This window comes from Melanerpes formicivorus, unplaced genomic scaffold (genome assembly GCF_026170545.1).
Source record: "Melanerpes formicivorus ecotype bairdi unplaced genomic scaffold, bMelFor1.0.p_v2 SCAF_1, whole genome shotgun sequence".
Lineage (NCBI taxonomy): Eukaryota > Metazoa > Chordata > Aves > Piciformes > Picidae > Melanerpes > Melanerpes formicivorus.
In genome coordinates, this window is record NW_027142353.1 from 62,393,982 (window position 1) to 62,411,569 (window position 17,588).

At 40.6% G+C, this 17,588-nt stretch overlaps 1 protein-coding gene across 3 annotated transcripts in view; it reads right to left on the reverse strand.

Annotated features, from left to right (window-relative positions):
• Window positions 1–17,588, reverse strand: part of CNTN5 (contactin 5) — a 716,457-nt gene that overhangs the window by 275,032 nt on the left and 423,837 nt on the right. For all 3 annotated transcript variants that reach the window (XM_068145236.1, XM_068145244.1, XM_068145226.1), the window contains one exon: window positions 3,375–3,593. In XM_068145236.1, the coding sequence (XP_068001337.1) occupies window positions 3,375–3,593 (219 nt within the window). The remainder of the gene's footprint in view (window positions 1–3,374; window positions 3,594–17,588) is intronic.

The window sequence follows — 17,588 nt, forward strand, 5'->3', positions numbered from 1 at the left end:
TAGTATGAAGTGTCCCTGCTCACAGCAGGAGGGTCGGAACTAGATGATCTTTCAGGCCCCTTCCAACCCTGACAATTCTGTGATTCTTTAGATTTCCCTTTGTTACCATGAAACCAAACAGTTTAACCTGTTTGATATATTAAAAAATACTGGAGGTGTATCAATCATCACTCCACTTTCAAAGAGAACATATTGCTTTCTTCAACCAAAAACTAGAAATTATCTTTTTTTTTTTTTTTTTTGCTTAAATACTGAAAAAAATAATGTATTAACTTCAGTGTTACTATTGAGTTTACAAGTAGGTTCTATAATATATCTTTTCACTTAACACCTCGAAAAGAAAAGAAAAGAAAAGAAAAGAAAAGAGAAGAAAAGAGAAGAAAAGAGAAGAAAAGAGAAGAAAAGAAAAGAAAAGAAAAGAAAAGAAAAGAAAAGAAAAGAAAAGAAAAGAAAAGAAAAGAAAAGAAAAGAAAAGAAAAGAAAAGAAAAGAAAAGAAAAGAAAAGAAAAGAAAAGAAAAGACAAGACAAGACCAGGTTGGAAGAGACCTTCAAGATCATCATGTCCAACCCATCAACCAATCCAACCCACCTAAACAACTAAACCATGGCACCAAGCACCCCATCAAGTCTCCTTTTGAACACCTCCAATGATGGTGACTCCACCACCTCCCAAGGAAGCCCATTCCAATGGGCAATCACTCTCTCTGTATAAAATTCTGATTATCATTTTTAATATTTCTATAATCTGTACAGATGTGAAATTTATTGTGACTGACTTTACCCTGCCAAAAGAGATACATTTATTTTCTCACAATTTCAGATGTAACTTTTCTGCAGCAGATATGTTTATATCCTTAGGCAAGATAAAACAAGCCTTTTCCTGTGGCTCGAAAATGCTTTCTCTGTTCTGCGGCCTGGAACAAACATATCTCTTCTAAAAGTAGTTTATACTATCTAAGTTCCACAAGATTTTCAGCCAGGAAAATATTTTTAGAGCTTTGCATCTTTAACACAGACAGGTGAATGCTAAATCTAGTCACAGATGTTGTGGAATCAGGAATTCATATTATATAAAAATTAGATTCAGGACTTCAGCATCTTGAGGTTCATTGATTCAAACAGTTTCAATCGTGAACTGGACCCTGTTATTCATTTTCTTCTAAAAGATATGAAAACAAAGATGGAAAGATAAAAAAGAGGTTTTCTTCAAGGTTAAGTTCAATTTTCTTTACTCCAGCATTTCCAAAAGTTTTTAGAACAGTGCAGAAGTGGAAGAGTTGGCAGTTTTATGATACTTCAGGAGTATTTAATGAATAATTCACACTTTCTATGCACGTTTTTTTAGTTGTGACTTTACACATTGATACATAGCTTGAAGAAGACTGTAGTGCCTCAACTGTACGTTTATGCTAAGTAGTTTCATATATTTTAAATTCAGCAGTGAGCTAAAGCAGAGTTCTTTCAATTTGAGCTATCGAGAAACACATGCTGAGTTGAAAGTGCAAATTAAATGGCATGAAGTCAGGATAAGGGAAATTGTATTAGTAGCCATGTTCAGACCTCTCAGCATGTCTACTGGGAAATCAACTGAGAAGTCACTTGAGAACCTGTATACTTAGGCAGCTAAGAAAAGTTGGGTTTTTTTGTCTTAAGGTAAACCTAGCTCCTGAGCAGATGCTATAGACTACATGCTTGAATTGGGCAAGAGAGGCTGGATGTTAGGAAGAAATTCTTCCCAGAAAGAGAGCTTGGCCATTGGAATGGGCTGCCAAGGGAGGTGGTGGAGTCACCATCCCTGGAGGTGTTCAAAAAGGTATTGGACATGGCACTTGGTGCCATAGTTTAGTAGTCATAAGGTCTTCGGTGACAGGTTGGACTTGATGATCATTGAGTTCTTTTCCAACCTTGTTGATTCTAGGATTCTATGATTCTACATTGGTATGCACACAGCAGATTACTCAGAAGTTGGTAGTTTGAAGAAAAAAAAAGTTTTGTAAGACTGGCTATTCATGTTTAATTTACATTACTACCATTCAGGATTAAATCAGAAAAAATCCAAAGAGAAAAAAAAATATAAAAGAGGGATTGACATTTTACTACTAGATGAATTTGTGCTGTAATAGAATTTCAAAACATTATTGTGGTATTTCCATCTACTAAAGCCTGTAGAAAGCTATTCTTTATAGGAATCTTCAAGAAAGAATCACAGAATCACAGAATCATTGAGGCTGGAAAAGACCTCTGAGATCATCAAGTCCAGCCTGTGACTAACACCGCAACATAAGCTAAACCAAGTGCCACATCCAATCTTTTCTTGAAGACCATCAGTGATGGCAGCTCTGCTACCCTCCTGGGCAGTCCATCCCAGTGCCTAATCAGCCTTTCTGTGAGGAAGTGCTTCACAGTATCACAGTATTACTATGGTTGGAAGATACTTCAAAGATCAAGTCCAACCTGTCACCACAGACCTCATGACTAGACCATGGCACCAAGTGCCACGTCCAATCCCCTCTTGAACACCTCCAGGGATGGTGATTCCACCACCTCCCTGGGCAGCCCATTCCAATGACAAATGACTCTCTCGGTGAAAAACTTTCTCCTCACCTCAAGCCTAAACTTCCCCTGGCACAGTTTGAGACTGTGTCCCCTTGTTCTGGTGTTGGTTGCTAGAGAGAAGAGACCAACCCCTTCCTGGCTACAAACACCTTTCAGGTAGTTGTAGAGAGCAATGAGGTCTCCCCTGAGCCTCCTCTTCTCCAGGCTAAACAATCCCAGCTCCCTCAGCCTCTCCTCAATAGGGCTTGTGCTCAAGGCCTCTCCCCATTCTTGTTGTCCTTCTCTGGACATGTTCAAGCGTCTCGATGTCCTTCTTAAACTGAGGGGCCCAGAAGTGGACACAGAACTCAAGGTGCGGCCTAACCAATGCAGAGTACAGGGGCACAATGACTTCCCTGCTCCTGCTGGCCACACTATTCCTAATGCAGGCCAGGATGCCGTTGGCCTTCTTGGCCACCTGGGCACACTGCTGGCTCCCTAACCTAAACCTCCTCGCACCGCTTCATACCATGCAGACTCTATTTTGTTATTGATTGAAGAATCACAGAATCATAGAATCATAGAATCAATAAGGTTGGAAAAGATCTCAAGGATCATCAAGTCCAACCTGTCACCCAAGACCTCATCTTTAAGAAAGGCTGCTTTAATTGGTGACTTTAAGGCTAATTTAATGCATCTAAAGGGAAAGAGGTTCATTTGTAACTCATGATGTTTGATAAAGTTTAAAATTATGTTTGAGAAATACGGCATTAAGCTGCTAAAAATATGGTGATTTTAAACAATGTTTCAAATATTCAGAAAGGGAAACTCTTCTTACCATCATGTTTGAAGGCCTCTGAAAAGTGGTAGGGGTTTGTTGGGGAGTGATAATGTTGGGCAGCTCCTCTCCAGCCTGATGAAGATATACTTCCTGATGAAGGACTGCTTAATCGTGGTCTGGTCTTTGAATTAAATGAGGCTAAAGATGAACTACCAGATTTGATTCTTAAGATAGCAGCATATGAAGTGGGGAGACCAGGAACAGCTTCTGAATACTCTGGAAAGAAAAAAAAAAACAAAAAAGAAAAAGAAGAAGTAAACTCAGAATAAAGATAAAATCTATCACTTTTCAAATTACTATTTAGTTATGCATAAAAAAAAAAGCAGAGAAGGTTTTTTTCTGTGGAAGGAGTGTCACAGTATCACACAGTATCACAATATAACTAAGGTTGGAAGAGACCTCGAGGATCATCAAGTCCAACCTATAAACACAGACCCCATGACTAGACCATGGCACCAAGTGCCACGTCCAATCCCCTCTTGAACACCTCCAGGGACGGTGACTCCACCACCTCCCTAGGCAGCACATTCCAATGATGAACGACTCGTTCAGTGAAGAACTTTCTCCTCACCTCGAGTCTAAACCTCCCCTGGTGCAGCTTGAGATTGTGTCCCCTTGTTCTGGTGCTGGCTGCCTGGGAGAAGAGACCAACCCCCTCCTGGCTACAACCACCTTACAGGTAGCTGTTGTCAGAGACTGGACTCCATAAGGGACTAAACTAGAGTGGTATGGAACCACAGAGCTCTATGACTCCTCTGCAGTTTCAGTACAATATAATATTTAAGTGGTTATTTGGTTATTACATTTCTTACTAATAGTACTGTGAATTTTCAGTGTTTAAAGCTATTTTATCACACTAAATCTGCAACTTCCTTTTTTTTCCCCTTCCCTCCCCCCCACCCTGTAATTAACATTTCAGTGCCTATAAATGAAGAAAAGAGGCCAAGTCTTCGGCCCCTGTATAAGACCAAATATTATAAGAGATTAAAATTAAGATTCTCATATTTTTTTAAAGATAATTAACAATTATTAAAATTAAGATTATTATTACAGTAGATTAAAACCATCACTCAGAGCTAGAGGAACAAAGCAAGGAGAGTTATTAAAATCAGTAGTACTTAAGATACAACAGTCTTAAAGAGGTGAGAAGAGCATTTAAATATATGTTAATACAGATGAGAAAAGGGACTCAGGATACACATCAAGTGCCTGTGATGGAACTGATTTTTTTGGAAGACAGTGGCAGTGGCTGTCAGAGAAAAAAAAGCTTTGTCCTGTCATCTCCACTGATAAATATTTATAAATTGGACATTCTTCACATTGGCATAACATGAACAAAAAATAAATAACTTAGGAGTGTTTAGAAGCTGGAATTCACCAAAAGCCAATGGCCAGTATTTTAGTATTACCATTTTCATCTATGCAAGCTCTAAATATGCAGATTGCATGATGATTTAATTGAAAATGTGGATTTCAACACAAATTTTATAAATCACAGGGAAAATTACATATAAGGAGAACACTGCTTTAAATTGATTTTTATCCTTGTTTCACAAACCAACTACTTTACAGTATCACAGTATCACTGAGGTTGGGAGAGACCTCAAAGATCATCAAGTCCAACTTGTCACTACAGACCTCATGACTAGACCATGGCACCATGGGCAAAGAAGCAGAAAGAAAATGTCAGCTCGGAAAGTATGGTGTCACAGAAATATTCTTGTGTATGTTTCAATACATAAGTAAAGTAATGTAATCCTAACAGTGATACTTACTCTGCTTTACAGGATTCACTGCTGCAGTATTACAATTTTAGTATCATAGTATCATAGTACTAGTGGGGGGTCCTTGTGGTCCCTTCCAACCCTGAATGGTACTATGATACTATGATAGTATCATTCAGGGTTGGAAGGGACCACAAGGATCATCTAGTTCCAACCCCCCTGCCATGGGCAGGGACACCCCACACTAGATCAGCCTGGCCAGAGCCTCAGCCAGCCTGGTCTTAAACACCTCCAGGGACGAGGCCTCGACCACCTCCCTGGACAACCCATTCCGGGGTTTCACCACTCTCATGGTGAAGAACCTCCTCCTCACATCTAGCCTGAATCTCCCCACCTCCAGCTTCCTTCCATTCCCATGATGCACACAGAAAGAGAATAAATACACACTGGAAGGCATTTTAAAACAAAATGCAGACCTACCTGTAGTCCAAACTTTACAACACAGCATATAGCAAACCTTAATAAGATTTCCAAAGGAAGCAGGATTGCAATCACATATATAATGAATGTACTGTTGCTTGAGTATTTTCTGCAGATAAAGGCACTTTTCTGTTTTCAACATAGTATTTTGGCTCTGTGCTATTTGCCCTTTGGCAAAGGACATACATTTGGGGAAACTCTGTGTCAGGACTTTTTCATGACAAATACTTTGTGTGACTGAAATATTATATTATTAGACTGTTGGATGTACTATACTGAATATGTACACCAGTAGCAAAACTCTAATGTCTGAAGATCTTTTAAACTAGGTAGTCTGTTTTTTGGTGACAGAAGGTAGTTCCTTAGATGATGTTCCTGAGTATATCAGCTATTCTAGCTTGAGAAGATTCAAATAATTATTCTCATTTTACTGGGCAAATGATGAAAAGTCTACCTTGATGGGTAGACAGAAAGGCAAGCTAGAGAGTATGAACTAGATAATTGCATCTTTTATGAAGAAAAGGAGATTAACAATCAGAAATTAAATACTAGTACTAGTAATTCTGAATCTTACATAGACTATGTCACATTGCTTCGATGTTCTTATTGCCCTGTATTGTGAGCTTGGAATGTGGATTGAGCATACACACAAAATTCAGCCAGGTCTTGGCTCCTCTAGTGAGACTGACACTTAGCTTTCCTCCTTGCTATGTCTTATAAGGTTGGAAAAGGCCTCCAAGGTCATCAAGTCCAACCTGTCAGCCAACACCTCATGACTAACTAAACCATGGCTTCAAGTGCCACATCCAATCCCCTCTTGAACACCTCCTGGGATGGTGACTCCACCACCTCCCTGGGCAGCCCAATCCAATGGCAAATTCCTCTCTCTGTGAAGAACTTTCTCCTCACCTCCAGCCTAAACTTCCCCTGGCACAGCTTGAAACTGTGTCCCCTTGTTCTGGTACTGGTTGCCTGGGAGAAAAGAACAACCCCCACCTGGCTACAGCCTCCCTTCAAGTAATTGTAGACAGCAATAAGGTCTTTCCTGAGCCTCCTCCAGGCTAAACAACCCCAGCTCCCTCAGCCTCTCCTCATAGGGCTGTGCTCAAGGCCTCTCCCCAGCTTCATTGCCCTTATCTGGACACATTCAAGTGTCTCAATGTCCTTCTTAAATTGAGGGGCCCAGAGCTGGACACAGTCCTCAATGTGTGGCCTAACCAGTGCTGAGTACAGGGTCACAATGACTTCCCTGCTCCTGCTGGCCACACTATTCTCGATTATGATTACATTTTCTTTAACCTAATCAAAAAAAAAAAAAAAAAAGTGTTTGGGATAAAACACTCAAAGGCTTTTCAGCTGCAAGCAAATAGATTAGGAACATACAGGCCCAAAAGGGAAAGATATTATCAACTAGAAACCCGATAGAATAAAATCAGCAGTTTGGTCTAGCCTTCATAGTTCTTTGCACTAAACTACCAGATTCATAGTTATTGTCAATGTGACTCCCAGCATCCAACTAGTTTTCTGACATGTGATTTTGAACAGAAAACTGTGATTTGAATTAATTTTGGTAACTTTTTTACAAATCTGTGTCAACTCATTAAATTATTTATGCGTATTCCATTATTTCCAGCACACGCTGCTCTTCAGCTTTTCTTTGATCAGATTCAACCCAGTCAGGTAAAACAGCACCACAGGTAATAGAGAAACTGTCTTCTACTGAGTGTTGAGGCTTTTTTTTGTTTTGTTTTGTTTTGTTTTGTTTACAAAAAGGAAAAATACAAATTTCAGGATCATTTGAAAGTTTGCTCCTTGAACTTCTAAAATCTATGTCAGCTTAAATTTTAATTCATTTCATGTGCGCCTTGGGAGAACAAAACTGAGTGGGAGAAAGGGGATCTTTTCCCACAAGGCTACAGGCTGGGGTCAGCATGGCTGGAGAGTGGCCAGGCACAAAGGGACCTGGTGGTACTGGTTGATAGTAAGCTGAACAGGAGCCAACAGTGTGCCCAGGTGGCCAAGAAGGCCAATGGCATCCTGGTCTGGATCAGGAATAGTGTGGCCAGCAGGAGCAGGGAGGTCGTTCTCCACCTGTACTCAGCCCTGGTTAGGCCATACCTTGAGTCCTGTGTCCAGTTCTGGGCCCCTCAGTTTAGGAAAGATGTTGACTTGATGGAATGTGTCCAGAGAAGGGCAACAGAGCTGGTGAGGAGTTTGGGGCACAAGCCCTATAAAGAGAGGCTGAGGGAGCTGGGGTTCCTTAGCCTGAAGAAGAGGAAGCTCAGGGGAGACCTTATTGCTGTTCACAACTACCTGAAGGGAGGTTGTAGCCAGGTGGGGGTTGGTGTCTTCTCTCAGGCAACCAGCACCAGAACAAGAGGACACAGTCTCAAGCTGCACCAGGGGAGGTTTAGGCTGGATGTTAGGAAGAAGTTCTTCATAGAAAGACTGATTGGTCATTGGAATGGGCTGCCCAGGGAGGTGGTGGAGTCACCATCACTGGAGGTGTTTAGGAAGAGACTGGATGGGGTGCTTGGTGCCATGGTTTAGTTGATTAGATGGTGTTGGGTGATGGGTTGGACTCGATGATCTCAAAGGTATTTTCCAACCTCTATTCTATTCTATTCTATTCTATTCTATTCTATTCTATTCTATTCTATTCTATTCTATTCTATTCTATTCTATTCCTATTCCTATTCCTATTCCTATTCCTATTCTATTCTATGGATGGCACCTGCTTATACACATTCATTAGGTACAATCCATGGGTGCAAATATAAACCACAAATACTATGTTATCTTACAGATTTCATTCAAAACTGCAATGATGATGCTTTGTAATTTGACCAAACTATATTCTTTCTTTAAACAGCAAAAGATGACAAAGTAAATTCAGACTCCAACCCCAAAACTTCTTTGAAAACTGTGTTTAAAATCTATGGAGTGTGAAATATTCTAATTCTTGGGGTGGTGATTTGTTTTCCTTCATTTCTTTTTTTAAGTGACTCCTGGTCAGTTATTAAGTCATTGACATTTCTCAACTATCTAATGAAAATGTGTTCTATCTTATAATACTTGCAAATGTGACCTTAATTTGTTTATTTTTTTCTAGCTAGCATGTTTAATCAAATGTCACTAAGAACACTAAACCACTTTTTTTCATTGTAAATTTTAATTACATTGTTTCAGTAGAAGCATTCAGTCTTCTAAATTGCATTGCTTCATTCTGTAGACTGGGTTGTATTATTGTTGCTCTTCAGTTTTTAAAGAGAAAGATATTTTCTGTATTTTTCTACATATGTGCACCAGTTTCCTTCTGGACTGCTCGACAATGTATAGCTTGGAAATGACCTGAATCCACGTTGATAAAGTGTCCAACCACAGCATGTCCTTATGAGAACTAGGATTACTACCAAGCCACAGAAAAATATCAATAAATCATACTGATTAATCAAAAAGTGGAAGTCAAGAAGAAATGTGTGCACACTGCACACATGTACATGGTTTACTCCACTTGTCCATGATTTCACCTAACAGATGCTATTATATTCCATTGATTACTCAAAACTACAGGCAATTCAACATAGTTTCATAGTTTCATAGTTTCATAGTTTCATTCAGGGTTGGAAGGGACCACAAGGATCATCTAGTTCCAACCCCACTGCCATGGGCAGGGACACCCCACACTAGATCAGGCTGGACAGAGCCTCATCCAGCCTGGTCTTAAACACCTCCAGGGACGGGGCCTCGACCACCTCCCTGGACAACACATTCCAGGGTCTCACCACTCTCATGGTGAAGAACCTCCTCCTCACATCTAGCCTGAATCTCCCCACCTCCAGCTTCATTCCATTCCCCCTAGTCCTGTCACTACCTGAGATCCTGAGAAGTCCTTCCCCAGCCTTCCTGTAGGCCCCCTTCAGATACATATTCAAGCAATCATCACAACCAAATCAAATTGAACAAAAAGACTGAAATCTTCACTGGAACCTCATTTTAAACATGTAAGCTAATGAGGTTTACAGGTAGTGAAGAGGAACATAGAATCATAGAATCAGTAAGTTTGGAAAAGACCTCAAAGATCATCAAGTTCAACCTGTCACCCAGCACCTCATGAATACTAAACCACGGCACCAAGTGTCACGTCCAATCCCCTCTTGAACACCTCCAGGGATGTTGACTCCACCACCTCCCTGGGCAGCCCATTACAGTGCTTAACAACTCTGTGAAGAACTTTCTCCTCACCTCCAGCCTAAAGTTCCCCTCATGCAGCTTGAGACTTTGTCCTCTTGTTCTGCTGCTGGTTGCCTGGGAGAAGAGACCAACTCCCTCCAGGATACAACCACCCTTCAGGTAGTTGTGATGAACATGTTTAGTAAACAGATACTTTTTCTATAGTCTTTAAAAGCCTATAAAATGGCTGAATGAATGGCTGGGATGTCAACATTTCAACTTATTCAGATGTCCATTGTCTTAGTTCTCCCATCATAAATCAGTTCAGCTTCATTTCTGTTCTTTCTGCTCAAAATGTCCAATTGTTCTGTGGAGAAGTGAAGACCAATCGATTTTAATTGTTTTCCAAATCAGCAGTAGGGGACGATTTAGAAGCTGGAAGTTCTCAAGGAAAATATGCATGTGGTCCTCAACAAACTTTTTCGCTACACATTTGACAGTAAGAGAAAATGAATCTATTTGAGATGGTCTTTCCTTAAGGAAAAAAAACCAACCAAACAAACAAACCAAAGCAAACAAAAAAACTTTGTCAGGACTTTGGCCAAAATAAGTAAACATTCAATCCAAGAATTATTTTGTTGAACTTTTCTGTAGTCTAGTGTTCAAGGATTACATACAATGGTTTGGGTATTCAGCTATGGGAACAAAATGAAAAGGAAATAAAAGAGGGGGGGAAAGGGAAAAAAAGGAAGAAGAAAAGTAATATTTTGTTTACTTTTAAAGGAACAAAGAGAAAGTTCTTTGAAGACTTAAAGCACTGACAGAAAAATAGTATATAATATTTCCAGCAGCTATTACCAAATGAATCAGCGTCTTTGGAATATTATATTGTTAGAGTTAATTTGAATGTCATGAATTTCTATGAGGAATTATTTTGAAACATATAAAGATGCTTTTGTAGAGTTAGTCATTGTTTTCCCTTCCTACTGAAAAAAAAGCAATCTATTTTCCTTCTTAGTTCCACTTTGTACTCATAATACAGCAAATAGATGACTCAATATGCACCCAATTATTCCTACTTTGCATCCAACATGCAACATCCACCAGATCAAGCAAGATATACTTTGAAATACAACATTTTCAAGCTACAGAATGCTTATAACCGCAGTAATACAAGTAATAAAAGTCATAAAATATTCTGATTATGGAAGAAGCTTTATCTAAAGTAATTTTAAACTGAGATTGTCACATTTTTTTCCATCAAAAGAGTTAATATTTTATCTTTCAAAATATGCTAATACAATACACAGATTGCAACTAGTTAGGGTATGTTTCTGCCACAGCATAGAATTCAGTCATGGTGATTATGTTCAGTAAGTGCTTTTTCAAATTCACTGCAGTCATGTAATGAAAAGTGCTTTTCAGATGCAAAAATAAATAAATGTCCTATTTGAAAACTCTTCTCCTTAATTTATTGAAGGAAAATTTAACTCCAAATAAGATCAGCAACACTTTATAATTTCCTGTGTTCCATCTAGCTCAATAACTATTGCTTCTGGTTTGTGTGTAGACGTATTTGACACTACCAGTGTTTGGCATATTTCTGCCTGTTTGTCTAACCAAAGGGTTTAGACCAGTTTTGTCTGAAAAATAACTCTTAGAGCAGCCAGTCTAGATACCTGAGGGCAGCACTACTCTAATGCCACCCAATAAAGAGGATGTAGAAATTAGTTGCTTCTACATGTCATGACCTTTGGCCTGAAGGAGCAGTGCTACTTACTAGCTGTAATTTTTAGGCATATATGAAGCCATTATATATATTATAATGTAATTATGTGTATTATTGTGCATATATGCACAATAAGACTCCTAAGTGGGTTTTGTTTGTCAATTTTTAGGTATACTTCTTCGTCCTACATCTTCAAGTACTTTCCTACAACACATTTCATCTCAAATGTGACATTTATTCTCTATCAGGAAAGTGTGGGGCGTTGCTAACGTGAGATCCGTCGATTAGCCTACACTGCATGCTTTTAATTGAAATCTTAACTTATTTTCCCTGTGGCTGATGATCATCAGAGTGAGCTGTCAATTCTGAATGTGAAGGAAGAACTATGTGCCAGAGGTCAACTATTTCAGCACAAATCAATTAAAGTAATTAGATGGATAGAAACCCTTTTATATAACCCTTCCTTCCTACAACAATATGCATATCTATGTTAGGTGAGCAGCAATGCATAATCCACAGTAAAGGAGAAATTTGTAATTGACATTGCCAGTCTAAATTGCTTGATTAAATTATTAATACCATCATGAAAACTGAAGCAGTCAGAGTCTTAATAATCAGCGTGTGAAGGAAACGACCTGATGATTCTCCTGGCAACAGTTTTGTTTATATTTGTAAAACTATGTTTTTTTAAGAGACAAATAGCTGCTTGGACAGAAAAAACAAAGCCATAATCCAGGAGGTTGCTCACTTTTCAGAAATGGTTTGAAACATCCCACTATTTTATTGGCCAAGCTGTCAGCCCATGGCTTGTATCGGAGCACACTGCGTTGGTTTAGAAACTGGCTGGAGGGCCGAGCCCAGAGAGTGGTGGTGAATGGTGCCACATCCAGCTGGTGGCCACGCACTAGTGGTGTGCCCCAAGGATCAGTGCTGGACCCTGTGCTCTTTAACATCTTTTTTGATGATCTGGATGAGGGCATTGAGTCCATCATCAGTAAATTTGCTGATGACACCAAGCTGGGGGCAGGAGTTGATCTGCTGGAGGGTAGAGAGGCTCTGCAGAGGGACCTCAACAGGCTGGACAGATGGGCAGATTCCAACAGCATGAGATTGAACACATCCAAGTGCCTGGTTCTGCACATTGGCCACAACAACCCCATGCAGAACTACAGCCTGGGGTCAGAGTGGCTGGAGAGTGGCAAAGTAGAGATGAACCTGGGGGTACTGGTTGATGGTAGGCTGAACATGAGCCTGCAGTGTGCCCAGGCAGCCAAGAGGGCCAATGGCATCCTGGTCTGGATCAGGAATAGTGTGGCCAGCAAGAGCAGGGAGGTCATTCTGCCCCTGTACACTGCACTGGTTAGGCCACACCTCGAGTACTGTGTCCAGTTCTGGGCCCCTCAGTTTAGGAAAGATGTTGACTTGCTGGAACACGTCCAGAGAAGGGCAACAAAGTTGGTGAGGGGTTTGGAACACAGCCCTGTGAAGAGAGGCTGAGGGAGCTGGGGTTGCTTAGCCTGGAGAGGAAGAGACTCAGGGGTGACCTTATTGCTCTCTACAACTACCTGAAGGGAGGTTGTAGACTGGCAGAGGTTGGTCTCTTCTCCCAGGCAGCCAGTACCAGAACAAGAGGACACAGTCTCAGGCTGCACCAGGGGAGGTTTAGGTTGGAGGTTAGGAAGAAGTTCTATACAGAGAGAGTGATTGCCCATTGGAATGGGCTGCCTGGGGAGGTGGTGGAGTCGCTGTCATTGGAGGTGTTCAGGAGGAGACTTGATGGAGTGCTTGGTGCCATGGGATAGTTGTTTAGGTGGGCTGGATTGGTTGATGTGTTGGACGCGATGATCTTGAAGGTCTCTTCCAACCTGGTTTATTCTATTTATCTTGAATTAGAAAACAGCAGTTTGTCTGCTGATGCTCAAATACAAGCTCTGGCATTGTATTGAAAGTACCATGTTACTTTAAAAAGCCACTTTTGCTCTTTCTCCTTCATCCTTAAAAAAAAAATAAAAAGCTATTTGCTGCCCATAAACATCTTTATTGCCACCTGACTGTATTCTTCCAAAAGTGCACCTAAAAACTTGAATTTTTGGTGATGTACATCTTGGCCAGCTGGGTAGTTGGTGTGAGTGTTGTTGTTGCCTCATATTTTTTCATGTACTCATCAGACATCTTTGGACTGTTTTAGACAGTAACCTTGCTAGTGAGGACTGTCTCTTTGCTTGCATTTTTACCTGTCAGTAAAATAGGACCTCCTGCAACCACGGATCATAACCCAGCAGAAGCAGCTCTGACTCCATACTGGTGTCCTGTGGTGTTACTGGGTTAGCTACTGTGCTGAAATGGGACCCTGGACCAAAAGCAGGGTGTGCAGAAGCCCTGGAAAGGTCTCACAGGGTTACTCAAGCCCAGCAGGATCCTCAGGGCACTGACAGCAGCCTTTCTTCCCAGCAAGATGTGCCACACACCCTTCGGAGAACTGAGCTCAACAGTGACCTACCACAGTGAGGTTTAGTTTTAGCAGGACATCATGGAGTTATTTGAAGAGACATAGAGCGAGGACAAAGATATGGACTGATACAGGAATGCCTGACAGGCCAGACAGAGAGGGTGAGGGAGCTGGATTCAAGCCACAAACAGAAGCACAATTCAGCCTATAATCTTAGACTCATAGAACCCTTTAGACTGGAAAGTAATTTTAAGATCATCAAGTCCAATCATTAACCCAGCACTGCCAAGCCCACTACTACACCATGTTCCTATGAACCACATCTACATATCTTTTAATGCCTCCAGAGACAGCAACTCAAACACTTCCCTAGACAGCATGTTTCAGTGCTTGATAACCTTTCAGGTGAATAATTTTTTCTTAGGATCCAATCTAAATCTCCTCTGTTGCAACTTGAGGTCATTCCCTCTTGTCCTATCACTTGCCACTTGGGAGAAGAGACCAACACCCACCTCGCTACTAATCACCTTTCAGGTAGTTGAGAGAGCAATAAGGTTTCCCCTGAGCCTCTTTAGATCAAGGCCAAACAACCCCAGTTCCCTTAGCTGCTTCTCATAGGATTTGTTCTCTAGACCTTTCACTAGATTCATTGCCCTTCTTTGGACATGTTCCAGCAACTCAATAGCTTTCTTGTCTTGAGGGACATAAAACTGAGCAAAGTATTCAAGATGTGGCCTCATTAGTGCTGAGTGCAGGGGCATGATCACTTACCTACTCATGCTGGCTGCCCTATTTCTGATACAGGCCAGGGTGCCATTTGCCTTGGCCACCTGAGCACACTGCTGACTTATTTAGCTGGCTGACAACCAACGCTCCCAGGTACTTTTCTGTTGGGCAGTTTTCTAGCCACTCTACCACAACTGTAGCATTGGATGTGGGTTGTGCTAAGATATTTACTATTAAAATGTTAATTTACTGAGAAAATACTGTTATCAGAATGTATAAATAAAAGCTCTGCTACTGCTTCAGACTTACATCACCAGTTAGACCTGGCATAAGCACAAATCACTAGCCAAACAACTTCCAAGCCTTCAAACCTATGTGGATGAAAGAAACTGAAAGCTAAGAAGGAAATGTCCAGAGTATGGAAGCTATGTAAGTCAATGCAAACAGTACAAGAGCAAGAAATTCTAACAGTGCTTAATTAAAATAATTAAATAATCCATTAATTATTTTTTTTCCCAATTAACATTTAGGTTTTGAGAAGGATAATTTTACTTTGGCATAGAAATCTGTGGATAACCTTTGGATTAGTACAGAGACATTTATGATTCATAGCTAAAGCAAATCTTCCTTTAAATTGCAAAGTTAAGGAAAGGTTGCCTAGAATAAGTTTTTCTATTCTCTGTGATACAAATTCTTACACATTATCCATGTTCTGTGTGTTTGTGTCCAGTGGAAGCAGACAGCCTTTCATCCGCTTTAAATTATCTATCTCCTGGTTCAAAGGTTTTTAGTTTGCTTTTTCTTTTAGACAGCTGATGTATTCTTTTCTACCCTTGGGTCTTTCTCTAGTTCTCTGTGGTTTGCTTTAGTCTTTTCTAAATATTTTACAGTACACTGTCCACTTTGTGGTAGGCTTAGGCTATGCCTTTAAAACTTTGTTACAGAATCGAATCGAATAGAATCAAATAGAATAGGATAGAACCGAACCAGGTTGGAAGAGACCTTCAAGATCATCGTGTCCAACCCATCAACCAATCCAACCCACCTAAACTACTAACCCATGGCACCAATACAGATTTAGAGCAGAAAAGCAGAAAAAATATAAATCATAGAATCATAGAATCAATAAGGTTGGAAAAGACTTGAAAGATCATCAAGTCCAACTTGTCACCGTAGAGCTCATGAGTACTAAACCATCACTATTGGGGGTAAAAAGGAAAACCAAAGATGATTCTAAACAATTTTATTGGAGAAATATCTGCCAGAAGACTGCTTGTACCAAAACATTCTGGGGGCTTCTCTTCTCTGCTCGTTTCGCTCGGGAGAGATTAACCTGCTTATACTGACCTTGGCTTCATTATTTTGATTAAGTCATAATACCATAGTATCATTCAGGGTTGTAAGGGACCACAAGGATCATCTAGTTCCAACCCCCCTGCCATGGGCAGGGACACCCCACACTAGATCAGGCTGGACAGAGCCTCATCCAGCCTGAGCTTAAACACCTCCAGGGATGGGGCCTCAACCACCTCCCTGGACAACCTATTCCAGGGCTTCACCACTCTCATGGGGAAGAACCTTCTCCTCACGTCTAGCCTGAATCTCCCCACCTCCAGCTTCATTCCATTCCCCCTAGTCCTATCACTACCTAATCACTACTTTATTTCTCTGCTCCTTTCTCCCTTTTGGACAGGGCTTTGGGGGTGCAGAGGGACAGTTTCCCTGGTCTTCTTGACCAGGGCAGGGTTTCATGTTGTTTGTTAATTGTAAATATATGTAAATATTGTAAAATACTGTAGATTTTGTACATATTCATTGTATTTCATTCTAGGTTGCAGTTTGACCTGAAAATACAGCTTCCATTTGCTTCCAGTTGAGCTGGTCTGGCAAAGTTAATGTTGGGGTGTAAATTTCAACCCACTACACACTTTTGCATGCGTCTTTGAGATCTTTATGTGAATTCACTTTCCCCTAAGAATCCTGTGAATTAATCACTGTATGTATTGTTGGTGCAAAAAGCTGTTGCTAGCAATTAAACAATCCTTACACAAATGGAGTGAAATTTATTCTCATGCTCTGGGCAAATAGACTGGCAAAGCATCTTAAGCATTTTCAGTATTAAAGTTGCCCAGATTGTTAGAGTGATAAGAGTTTGTGTTGCCTTTGAAATGTTCTAAAAATAATAAAAAATCCCAGCCTGATATGATGGCCATTACTTTATTGTCTTCCTGTGTGGAAAAAAGAGTTCCATGAAAAGGTCTCTTACCTTATTTTCCTCAGATGTACTAATAAAGGTGAATGCACAAACCTTCTAAAACATCCAAAACTTGTCCAGTCTTTGCAATGAAATGGAATGCAATGGAATGGAATGGAATGGAATGGAATGGAATGGAATAGAATAGAATAGAATAGAATAGAATAGAATAGAATAGAATAGAATAGAATAGAATAGAATAGAATAGAATAGAATAGACCGAACCAGGTTGGAACAAACTTTTGAGATCATCGAGTCCAACCTACCACCCAACACCATCTAATCAACCAAACCATGGCACCAAGCACCCCATCCAGTCTCTTTCTAAACACCTCCAGTGATGGTGACTCCACCACCTCCCTGGGCAGCACATTCCAATGGACAATCTCTCTTTCCATGAAGATCATCTTTCTAACATCCAGCCTAAACCTCCCCTGGCACAGCTTGAGACTGTGTCCTTTTCTTCTGTCACAGGTTGCCTGGGAGAAGCGACCAACCCCCACCTGGCTACAATCTCTCTTCAGGTAGTTGTAGACAGCAAGAAGGTCTGCTTTGATCCTCCTCTTCTCCAGGCTAAGTAACCCCATCTCCTTCAGCCTCTCCTCATAGGGCTTGTGCTCCAAACCCCTCACCAGCTTGTTGTGTGCACTATGCAGGCACTTACATTCACACAGGA